The sequence below is a fragment of the Sciurus carolinensis genome, chromosome 4 (genome assembly GCF_902686445.1).
Source record: "Sciurus carolinensis chromosome 4, mSciCar1.2, whole genome shotgun sequence".
Taxonomy (NCBI): domain Eukaryota; kingdom Metazoa; phylum Chordata; class Mammalia; order Rodentia; family Sciuridae; genus Sciurus; species Sciurus carolinensis.
In genome coordinates, this window is record NC_062216.1 from 66,223,326 (window position 1) to 66,235,927 (window position 12,602).

The 12,602-nt window shown below is 33.5% G+C and overlaps 1 protein-coding gene across 10 annotated transcripts in view; it reads left to right on the plus strand.

Moving 5' to 3' along the window:
- Positions 1–12,602, plus strand: part of Erc1 (ELKS/RAB6-interacting/CAST family member 1) — a 550,337-nt gene that overhangs the window by 284,067 nt on the left and 253,668 nt on the right. For 7 of the 10 annotated variants that reach the window (XM_047548604.1, XM_047548601.1, XM_047548603.1 and 4 more), the window contains one exon: positions 5,239–5,370. The exons of the other annotated variants lie outside the window; for them this stretch is intronic. In XM_047548604.1, the coding sequence (XP_047404560.1) occupies positions 5,239–5,370 (132 nt within the window). The remainder of the gene's footprint in view (positions 1–5,238; positions 5,371–12,602) is intronic. 10 annotated transcript variants of the gene reach the window in all.

Below are 12,602 nucleotides of genomic sequence, written 5' to 3' on the forward strand. Positions count from 1 at the left end.
ATGGTATGCCTTTACTCCATGTACAAACAGAAACAACATGTATCCCATTTGTTTACAATAGAGTTTTTTGATTTCTTGATATATTCTGGAAATTAGTTCTCTATCTGAAGTATGAGTGGCAAAGATTTCCCCCACTCTGTAGGCTCTCTCTTCACATTACTGATAGTGGACTACCAATATTTTAAGTGCTCAGTAGCCCAAGGTTTGTAGTGACTACAGCATTGGACAATACAAATACAGAGTAAACATCCCTAATCTGAAAATTAAAAATCTGAAATGCTTAAAAATCTGAAACTTTTAGGGCAGATGTGACACAAGTGAAAAATTTTACACGTGCCCTCATGTAACAGGTCACATCAAAGATAGATACACTAAAAATATTGTACAAACTTGCCTTCAGGTTGTGTCTTTAAGATATATGTGAAGCATAAATGAATTTTACATTTAGATTTGGGTTCCATCCTCAGGATATCTAATTTATGTATATTCAGATATTCCAAAACCTGAAAAAAAAAATCCCAAATCCAAAACACTTGCGGTGCCAAACATTTAAGGTAAGGTATAGTCCAAAATATATAAAGCTGAAGAGTTTAAGAAGACTTTATTGTAAACTGTAGCATTAAGAAAACATAAAAACAACAAACTTAAGTATGCCATGTTCTACCTTAACTTTATTCTTTATTTAATTTCTATCTGTATTTAGTTCCAGTGGATCAACTGCCTAATTTCCAGATGCTTCAGATACTTGAAACCTGAGAAGTGTTTTAGGGATGGAAGGGAAATAGGGCTATCAAAGGTTACATATAGATTTCTCTGGCTTTTTATCCTCAAAATGGCATGACTACCTCTTGGTTTATGATAAAAACAGGGATGTGGACTCTTTGAAAGATAAAATAAAATTTTATCAAGAATAAAGATATCAAGAATAAAGATAAAATAAAGATAAAAAAAAGGTTTTTCTTTTCCTTCAAACCAGAATACACCATCAATTTTAGTGGAGAGGAGTAATTTTGTCACTAGAGTTTTGTGTCAAACTCTTATCACCAAAATCTACTCATTGGTATTTTTGTAAGTATGAAAGAAAAACAAAGTATTTCCACAGAAAAAGAGGATGGTAAAAAAAAAATTAAAACCTGTTGGTTTTGTACTATACCTTAAATATCTGTTATTGGCATATTTAAGTTTTAAGTATCTTTAGAATCTTCAGAATGATAGTTGAACTGATTGCACTATATTGTTCCTTTTAAAAAAAAAAATCTCATTTGGAGTATCCATGCTTACCAAAGACGTGGAAGGAGTTTCTAAACATAATTTTATCCCACTTGTGCAAATTATTGCTGTGAAAAACACATAGGACTTTTGTGTAAGAAGCCTAAAAGCATGATGACTCATAATTCATACATGTTTTGACTCTTCAACTTTCTTTTGCCCATTAGCACTGTCTGGAGATGTATTTACACAGGTACTTTTCTCTTTTCATAGTAAATACTTAACCCACATGTTTAGAGTTATCAGTACCTGAAATAATCACATTTGTAACTATTTCTAGAATTTCTTCATGTCCCTGTTAATTTATTTGTAGTGCATGTTATTCTTTTAATGTATTCTTCAGTTTGCTTTTGATTTTTAAAAATCAGAACTGTATATATTTTTAACAAAGTAGAAATATACCTCATGGCTTGGAACAATATCTCTCTCATTTTGTTTAACTCTGATTTCTGTTTCTCTGAGACAAGCCCTTTCACCACTTTTGTTTTTTCTTCTTTTCTAGATTACATTCTTAAATTGTTGATTTATTACTGTTCTCATTTTGGTATTATCTACTGACTTCTTATTGTGGATGATGTTGAATTAGCATTTTTATATAAACTGCTACACATATCCTACCACTTTCCATCCTTCCGATATTCTTATCTCCAAGTTTACATTATTATGCTGGAGGCACATAGTATATATGACTTGCATTTTAATTTTTCCTGGCATAGTTTAGTTTTTGACTTCACTTTTTCCTGTCTTGGCTGTTTTGTTTGATTAGTTAGTTGTTTATACACACATCACCAGTTGATTCCCAGTTTTCTTGCTAAAACGATGAAATTCCTCCCAGTGTTATTGCAATATTGTTATAAACTATATTGTCACTTATTAATTATCCTCAGGTAATCTATACATCTACTCTCTTTTCTGGAAAATGTCTTTAATTTCCATCCTTTGTTCCAGTCTATACTTTATTCTCTAGATGTCTGTTATCTCAAGGTTCTCTTCACTGCTCACTTGTGATGGATCCCTTTTTTCAGGATTCCCATGTGTTCCTTTTTCTAGGTTTATTTCTTCAAGTTGGTAGAGTACACGCTGGTAGTTTCTTGAGTGAGTCTGTGATTGAGGTGCCTTTTTATTAGAGTTTGCATTCTACCGTCATATTAGATCAATACTTTGGAAACAAAATTCTAAATTGGAAGTGATTACTTTGCCTCAGAGTTTTGAAAGCATTACCCAATTGTCTTTTAAATTTCTATGTTGCCACTAAAAACTCCAATTCTTCTGATTTTTTTAATCCTTTGTAGGTAATTATTTGGGCTTTCTAGAACTTAAGAGCTTTTCTTTAGTATTTTAAGTTTTTAAAAGAGAAAGAGAGTACATGTATTATAATTTAAGTACAGAAAAGTGTATTTAATCTTCTAGAATGAGTGAGAACTTGAAAGAATGATTATATATTTGACCTAGCGGTGTGTTTGGTATGCAGTATTTGTACAATTGAAAGGTTTTCCTATTAATTTTTGGCATTAACTCAATATTTTATTAAATTAAATAAGAGATTCAAGGTGTAGTTAGAAACTTCCTTGGTTTACCTACCAGATACATATTAAGATTCCAAACTGAAATTGGAGCCAATTTTTGCTCACTAGCTAAGTAACTGTTGACTTTGTCAGTGAAGATAAAGGGGTATCTGCTATCTTCATCTTATTACTCCCTGTACACAATGTACAATGATCACATCAGGGAAAATGTTGTATCCATGACTTCAAATATTTATCATTTCTTTGTATTGCGCATATTCAAAATCCTCTTTACTAGCTGTTTTGAAATACACTGTTGTTAACCATAGTTACCCTACAGTGCTATAGAACACTATTTCTCTTGTCCAGTTGTACCCACGTACGTATTAAATGTCCTCTTCCCATTTTCCTTACCCCAATTCTCCCCAGCCTCTGCTAACCACCATACTATTCTGTACTCCTATGTATTCAACTTTCTGGATTCTCTCTGCTGTTACAAATGACAGATTTTGTCATTTTCCCTTCTTTTTATGACTCAACAGTATTCCCATTGTGACAATATAGCACGTTTTCTTTATCTGATCCTCTGTTGACATACTCTTAGGTTGATTCAGTATTTTGGCTATTGCAAATAATGCTGCAATAAAAGTGACAGTGCAGATGTCTCTTCAACATATTGATTTCCTTTCCTTTAGCTATATACACAGTGGTGGAATTGCTAAATCATATGGTAGATCTATTTTAATTTTTGGAGGAACTTCAGTACTGTTTTCCATAATGGCTAAATAATTTATGTCTCTACCAACAGTGTGTAAGAATACCTCTTTTGCTACATCCTTGTGAACTTTTGTTATTTTGTCTTTTTTATAGTACTCAGTTTAATGGTGGTGAGAGGATATCTCATTTTGATTTTAATTTGCATTTTCCAAATGATTGGTGATGTTGAACAGTTATTTTTATTTTTATTTTTTTCCACGTACTTGTTTCCGCCATCCCACAGGTGCTGGGGACTCGAACCTGGACCTCGAGCATTCGAGGCAGGTACTTTACGTGATAGGCTGTATTGCCAGCACTCCATGTACTTGTTGACCATTCATCTGTTTTAAGAAATGCCTACGCAGGTCTTTTGCCCATTTTTTAATTGGGTCATTTGTGTTCTTGCTATGAAGTTGACCTCCTTATATCTTTTTAGATATTAACCCTTTGTCAGATATATAGTTTGCAAATATTTCCTCATTCTGTAAGTTATTTTGTCACTCTTGATTGCTGTTTTGCATAGAAGCTTTTCAGTTTGATATACTCCTATTTGTTTGTTTTTGCCTTTGTTGCCCGTACTGTTGAGGTTTATTTAAAAAAAAAAAAAAAAAAAACACCAAAAAACTTTGCCCAGCCCAATGTCATGACGGTTTTCCTATTTCTTTCTAGTAGTTTTAAAGTTTTTGGTCTTATATTTAAGTCCTGAATCCATTTTGATTTAATTGTTGGATATGGTGAGAGACTAAGGCTTCATTTCGTTGTGTTTTTTTTTTTCTGTGAATATTGAGTCAATCCTTATTCTTTTGTATCATATTTTTATAGAAGTCAGCACTTTATTATTATCTGGGCTTATAAGAGTTTAAAGAGGACGTGCTTATAGCAAGCTGATGAATCCAGTTCTTCATTCTACTTGAACTTTCTCATTTTTCCTTCTTATTTTAAGATTTGTACTATCTTATATGATCTTAAAATCCTGTAGGATTTGTGTGTCCTGTTGATAGATACATACTCTCCTCTTCAGAATTTATATTTTAAACTTCAGTAGCACATCAGGGCTATTAAAAATTCCTTGGCTAAATAAATTGCTCATTCTTAGCCAGATCATTCACTTAGATCTAGTTATTTTCAGTTTTCTTATATGAGATGAAGAGAAAAACTTTCATTTTTTGAATTGTTAGAAGACATCATTTTTTTTTCCATTTTTAAAGATTAATTTGCCAACAGTTGTCTATATGAGGAATATAGTAGGAAAGATCTTGCTGTTTACTTCGCCTTTTTCATCTGGTCCAACTTTCCAGGGAAAGGAAATATTTTGATAGTCAGTCTAAGCAGAGAGTTCATCAAAGCTGACTTTCAGTTCAGTTTCAAGAGCAGTTCCAAAACAACTTTGTGTTTTTAAATAATCAAGCTCTTAATGCCTGTGCTATCTAACACAATAGTTTTCTCTCTCTGCTGCAGAAAGCAAGTCTATCATGTCTATCTTATTTAACTCACTTGACCCTTTGCTCTTAATATTAAATTTCTTCAACCTCCTTTGCTCCTTTTCTTCCCTTTTTAAATTCTCTCCTCTGTGAAAATATCTTTCTGGCCTGAATTTGCTTCCAAAGGGAAGAACATTTAAGGAACAAATAGCCCTTTCTTGACAAATGGGCTCTCTCCTTAGGTTAACTGATTAATTTACTTCACCTAGTCTTCCATCATTTTCCAGGACAGTCTCCGTAAGAAGGATGACAGGATTGAAGAACTGGAAGAAGCACTGAGAGAAAGTGTACAGATAACTGCAGAGCGGGAAATGGTGCTGGCACAAGAGGAATCAGCCAGGACCAATGCTGAGAAACAGGTCTGCAATTTTATACAGTTACTAGCAATGCTGCTGGTTAAACACAAGGTAAAACCCAATTAGTGTAGTTGAGGCAAACTGTACATCTTGTATCTTCAAAAACACACATCAAGTGTAAGTATTTAGACTGAAGTAATAATTGAAATATAGCTATACATATTAATTCTTTAACTCATGTTAATGCAGAGATCTCTGTATCAATAATTTAGGATTCATTTCATATCTCTTAACATAGTATAAGCAAATACATCTGGTGAGATGAAATGGAACTTGTCTCTGCTATAAGATTAGGCACAATCTGGCTTTTAAATGGAATGAGAAAAAAATTTTTTCTGACCAAACATGTTAATTTCAAATAGCAAATAGTTTATTTTGTACTTTGCTATGTTCCAAAGAGCAATTAAGATCATAACAAAAGCTGTGGTTGTGGCTCAGTGGTACAGCATTTACCTAGCACACGTGAGGCCACTGGGTTTGATCCTCAGTGCCACATAAAAATAAACACATAAACAAATAAAGGTATTTTGTCCATCTGCAACTAAAAATATTTTTTAATAAAGATTATAACAAATTAATGTTGATAGGAAATGTGAGAGACAGATATTGTGGAGTCCCAGATTAGCAAGTCTAAATCTTGAGATGACTTGAAGAATTATTCTGTTAATGTTTGTGGCAATTGTTTTGTATATTTTCTACTTATTTCTTTTAGATCCCTGAACCTTTGCTTCTGATCTTTTATTGGAAAGAATAATAAAGATGGAAAGTGTGAATCGAAGAAACAGTTTTTACAACTAAGATTGTAATCTCAGTTCCCATTCTGAGACTGATTTGAGTTTTTGAATCTATCTCACACAGAGATTGATGACATTTAATTTTTGTATTAATTGTTTCCTTGCCCTTTCCTTGTGGAAGAATAATAAATATCATACACTTAAAAAGAGTTAAACTAGAGGTGACAAGATCAGTTGGGGAACCCCCTTGATCAGACCAATGGTATTAATGAGTTAAGGTAGTTGGGTAGTAAAGAAGGGTTTCTTTTAAGGCAGACATAGTGTAGTGTGTATCCAAGGGGTCCCTTCATAGCTATGTTAGCTGCAAGGATATGGTTTTTTAGTGCCAAGTATAAAACAAAAGACCAACTGATATTTCTTAACAAAAGTGTGGGAAGATTGATCTTTTTGTAGAATAAGTATCTTTCAGTGCCCTATTCCTGGATAAATGTCTTGGAATACTTTCCTAATACACAAATAGATCTGAATAGCAGAGGCTTCAGAGCAGAACTACCACAGTCATTGTTCCAGGGTGGGAGGGATTTTGATTTAACCCTGTTTGTATTTTCTTTATTTTTAACTCTCACCCTGCAACATACACACATTTTCTGTAAAGATTTTCTGGTCTTGGTATTTAATGACAAGGCTTAAACATCAGAGATTGTATGGTTGTTCTGGCAATTCATAATAGATATTATCATTATTGTACATCTGCTTCTATGTTTTTCTTTTTAAACTATTGTGTGAGCTGATTATAATATGCTTTTTTAGAGTATGTTTTATTAACTTGTTTAAATTAATAGACTTTATTTTTAGAACAGTTTTAAAATCTGCAGAAAAATTGCACAGAAAATCATTTTCACATACTACTTTCTCTACCTCAGTTTTTCCCTATTACTAACATCTTGCATCAATGTGATATATATGGTAAAATCAATGAACTAGTATTGATACAGTATTATTAATGAGTCCATTATTTACTTTAGGATTCATCCTTTATAATATACAGTTTGATGGGTTTTGCCAAATGTATAAGGCCATGTATCTACTATTACTTTATTGTACAGTGTCTTCACTCCCTAAAAATCTCCTGTACTGCACTTTTTCATTCTTCCTCCCTCTTTTTATTATCTCCACAGTTTTGCCATTTTCTTTACTGATAGTTGGGAACCATACAGTGTATGTAGCCTCTTCAGATTTGCTTCTTTAATTTAGCCTTTGCATTTGAGGTTCTTCCCCATCTTTTCATGGCTTGATAACTCATTTCATTTTCTCTGAATTATATTGCAATGTATGGTCATGCCAGTTTGTTCATCCCTTCATCTATTGAAGACTTCCTCATTTGTTCCAACTTTTCACAATTATGGATAAACCTGCTGCAAACCTTCACATGCAGGTGTTTGTGAGGACATGAATTTTCAGCTTGTTTGGGTAAGAATCTAAGATTGTGGTTTCTGGATTGCAGGGTAAGGTCATAGGGTAAGATAATTAGCTTTGTAAGAAACTGCCAAACTGTCTTCCAAAGTGGCTATATAAAATTTGCCTTTAATTGCATGCTTTTTTCCTTCTCTTTCCTATTCATCTTGTTTTCCACCATTCTGCTACTCACTGCCTATCTGAAGCTGTTGAGTGAAATATTGCATGAGACCAGTCATTTGGGCTTTAAGTGGTTCAAGGTATGAAGAAGCTACTTTTATGTTTGTTCTAATGAAACCTTAAAACCTTCACCCACTGTTCTCTCCTCCCTCTCTTCTCTTCTTACTCTTATCCTTTTCTGTCTTTTAACTGCACTGTTAATTTTACTTACATGTATTAATTGTGTGCACTATAACCTGTAGATGATTTTATAAGTGCTATAAATGATTGAAACTTTTTTCACTAGGGACATTATTCTAATTTTTTTCTTAGGTCATAAAGTTATTTGTTTCTTAAATTTAGCCACATAAAATTAAATGAATCCCTCTAATAGAGACAGGATATGTTCATCTATTGATTCCTAAAAATGTGAAGTAAAACTTTATGAGAACTGTGGCTCATATTAAAATAAGACATAGAGCCAGACCTATTGCCACACACCTTTAATCCCAGCAACTCAAGGAGGCTGAGGCAGGAGGATCACAAGTCTGAGGTCAGCCTGAACAATTTAGTGAGATCCTGTCTCTAAATAAAATAAATGGGATGGAGCTGGAGTTCAGTGTCTAAGTTCTAATCCAGCACCTGCAAATCCCTGGATTCAATCCCTTGTACCTCAAAATAATGTAATAAAAAAGAACCATCTGAAGTTTGAGCAGGGAAAAAATCCCACCAAAAAGAGAGAATTGTCTGAAGTTTGAAGAGGAAAAAAAAATCCCATAGGGAAGCATTTTTTGATGGTTTTCCTATATTCTTAGAGAATCTCCTTGCAGTTTCTTTATTCCTAATACAGTCATGCACTGCTTAACTAAGCGAATATGTTCTGAGAAATGCATCATTAGGCAGTTTCATCATCGTACCAACATAGATGGTACTTACACAGACCTAGATGGTATAGGTCAGTCACTTGCTGTGCCCTCCTGATGTAGTGAAGAGATCGGGGTTAAACATCTGCTGTTAGCATAACTTGGCATGTTGTTTTACAGCAAACATTCTTTAATAAGTAGAAGTATACTCTAAAACAATAACAAAAAGTATAGTATAGCACATGGTCATCAAGTATCATGTACTGTACATAATTGTGTCGTGCTTTTATATGACAGAAATGCAGTAGGTTTGTTTATACCAGCATCCTCATGAAGGTGAGAATAAGCCTTGCAGCGTTTTTCAGCTTATTGTAATCACAGTTGTATATGTGGTTTGTTTTTGAATGAGGCACCATTGTGCCTTGCATGATTAGACATACAATTCCAAATGTCAGAAATTTAGAGAGGTTGTGTAATAAAGGAAGGTGCCCACCTGCCAATGGTGGCACATTGAAAGACTTAAGTAAAGAACATAAGGGGAAAACCTAAGGACTCCTTTACTTTTGTTTTAACCTTTTCCACATGGGGACTTTTCCCCAAACCTTTCTTTGTTCAACTTTTGGTGAGTTTTGTGTTTTGTTCACTGTGAGAGTCTGTTTACTTAAAATTAGGACAAACAGATTCTAAATAAGTCTCAGAATGGCCAGGAATGAAGGAGTAATATCCTTAATTCAACCATGGCTTGAAAATTTTTTAAACGAACTTAAAAAATTTTTAAATGTTTTCAGTGATATTCTTTGTGGTTAAATTTATTTTTTGATGAAGTCATTTTGCAACTTCACCTGCTATCTAAAGTTTTTTTAAAAAATGCCTGTAAATAAGACTTTTTTTTGGTTGTTATTAAACTGCATTTATGTCTGTTCCTAAAGAAAATTTTACTCTTTCCAGAAATCTTAAAGTTATATTCTCTCAAAATAACTAACATTTGCACATATGAGTCCTGATTTTTATTTTAAAACTCAATTTTTAATAGTGATACTCATTTTTTTCAAATGACCTTTGGGGGAGGGAGGCCTGGGGATTTAACCCTGGGCCTCATACTAGGCAAGAAACCAATGCTAGGCAAGAACTCTTACCACTTAGCTACATCCCCCCTCGTTCTTTGTATTTAATTTTGAGACAATCTCTCAATAAGCTGCTCAGATTGACCTCAAATCTATTATCCTCCTGCCTTAGCCTCCCAAGCAGTTGGGATTATAGGTGTGCACCACCACCCAGCTTCTAATGATCATTTTGACATTATTTGTAATTTTATGTTTAGTATAAATTCTTGACTTTAAAAATCATAAGATTTTTTCTGTTAAGTATAAATTTTGGACCTTCAAGAACTTAAACAGTTTTCTCTATGGTTTGCTAGATAATTACAGTCTGCCCTTTATCTCTGTGAGCCTCACATCTGCAGATTTGACCAACTGTGGTTTGAAAATACTTAAAAAAAAAAAAAAACAGTGTGATTATCAAACATGTATACTCTTCTTGGTTTTCCCAAAATAATACAGTATAATAATTATTTATATAGCATGTGTGTTGGTTTTGGATATTGTAATTATGTGGAGAATATTTAAAGTACACAAAAGAATGTGAGTAGGTTATGTGCAGATATCCTTATTATAGAAGGGACTTGAGCAACCACAGATTTTGGTGTTCACATGGGTCTTGAAACCACCCCCTTATGGATAGTTTTCTGCACTAGGCAATAATTTGGTGTAAATTGACTGAATTAGAACCTGCTTTAGATTGAGCACTCAGAGAAGGTCCTCTGAGAAAGGAACATTTATCAGGATCCCTGAAAGCTGAGAAGAATCTTGCCTTATTAAGAGTAGGGGAGGGATCAGCAGTTATGATGGTGATAAGGTAATTATGATGGTAATAAGAACTGGACATTCCTGAGGAAGACTACTGTTACTTTGGGGAACAATGTGTGGTATACAGTACCTTATATAAGCCTTGGCAAGAAGCTCATGTTCTTTAACAGTGGTGGATGACACTGAAGAGTTTTTACATGACATCATCTGATTTGTGTTTTAAAAGGTCATTCCATTTGCTGGGTGAAGAATGAATTGATGGATGATAAGAGTGGGAGAAAGGTCAGATGAGTTATTAGAGTGCTTAGGTCAGATATCTTCAGACTGAAGTGTCTGTCTGTACCTGGCAATGTAGGAAGGCTTTCTCAAAGGACTTCAGTTTTTCAATTTCTGAACATAGTTTTTCCTCAAATTGATCTGCTCAAGTAGCACTAACAATGTGTGGAATCTCTTTTTTCATTTTTCCTTTCACAACTGCACACCCCTCACTTTTCAACAGGCACACCTCTCCTGACTTTCTATCCTATATTCCCCTTGGGGGGAAAAAATACTCTGCATCGTGACAAAGGGACAATTCAAAATGTTAGCATCAAGAAAGCAACGATTTCTATCAGGTTGTTTCCAATTCTTTGTTTCCTACAAAATTGACAGAGGACCTAATTATTGCCAATTATAGAGTATTATAAATAATTGTTGATGGTAGGTAACTGTCACTTGGAATATATAATTCTAAAGAAATACAAGGAGTTGAATAACATTAGTTTTACAAAACTTCCCTTCCTACCTCTTTCTTTACATGAAAGAGGTTGCTCAATGCTTATGCTGAACCTTCTATCTTTCTAATAATAAGTAATATTTATCAAGGGATATCTTTTTTTTCTTTCCTTGTAGTTCTGGGGATTGAACCCGTGCCAGTAAGCTAGTCTACCATTTAGCTATACCCCCTAACTAAAAATAACTTAAGAGTTTCATTATTTCTATTAAGGAAAATATGATTAACAAGATAATAAAAATGTTTAATACTTTTTGTATTATATTCATAGTTTTTATTGTATATTATTAGTGATTATAGTGATGAATCAATCCATGAGTTTTTCTTAACAGTTATGACTATAATAAATTTTTAAATGATCTAATTTAAATACATGCATGCATTTTTGTTGAAAAAAGTATGAGGGATGATCCATTCAAATAGTGTAGTGTAAAATAAATTGCATTACTATAAACTTCTCGGTAGAAAGTAATGGAAACAAAGTCAAGAGAAAAGGGAAAGTCTAAAGAACAGTTTGACCTCATACTTTTTAAATGGGGAATGACGGATGTCTATCACTCTGGTATTTATATTTCATTGGGTACTTTTTCTAAAAAAGAGAGTGGTGCTTTATTTTTTAATTAACAATTTTTAAAGAACCCAAGAAATTGCATTTTTTGCTTCTCCTTAAACTTGTGATATAAAACATTTATATATCATGTTAAAATTATAATTGTATAAACTCTTTTAGGTGGTATTAAAAAACATTTAAAGACTTCTAGTCTAAGTAAGAGGTTGGGCACTTTAGTTAATGGTGAAATCAACTCCTTAGTTAACATGTAGATGTAGAAAAGTAGATGGATTTAGACTGTCTTTTGGAAATAGAGCTAAAGAGATGTAGTGAGTTACATGTAGTGAGTTACAAGGCAGAAGAGAAAACAAAAATGGTCCTCACATTTCTTTGCCAGTCAGAAGAATGGTGGTATCATTTTGTAAGTCAAAAAAAACCTGAGGAGGGAAGAATTTGAAAATAAGAACCAAAGACATTGTGCTAATGAAATGTTATCTACGTTATTTATACAGTAGTAGAATTGTTATCACATTAGATAACATTTTTATGTTATTTTTAGCTCGGTTTTCTTTTCTTTTTCATTCACATTTATTCAGAATTACTCTGATATTTCACTGCAATCTCAACCAGAAGCTCTACATCTGGAATACTCTTCTTCTCTCTCCTCTCACTTTCTCTCTCTCTCCTCGCTCTCGCGCTCTCTCTCTCTCTCTCTCTCTCTGTCTCTCTCTCTCTCTCTCTCTTTTATAGTTGGGGGGGTGCAAGGAGGGGTACCAGGGATTGAAACCTGGGGTGCTTAACCACTGAGCCACATCTCCAGCCCTTTTTATTTTTTAT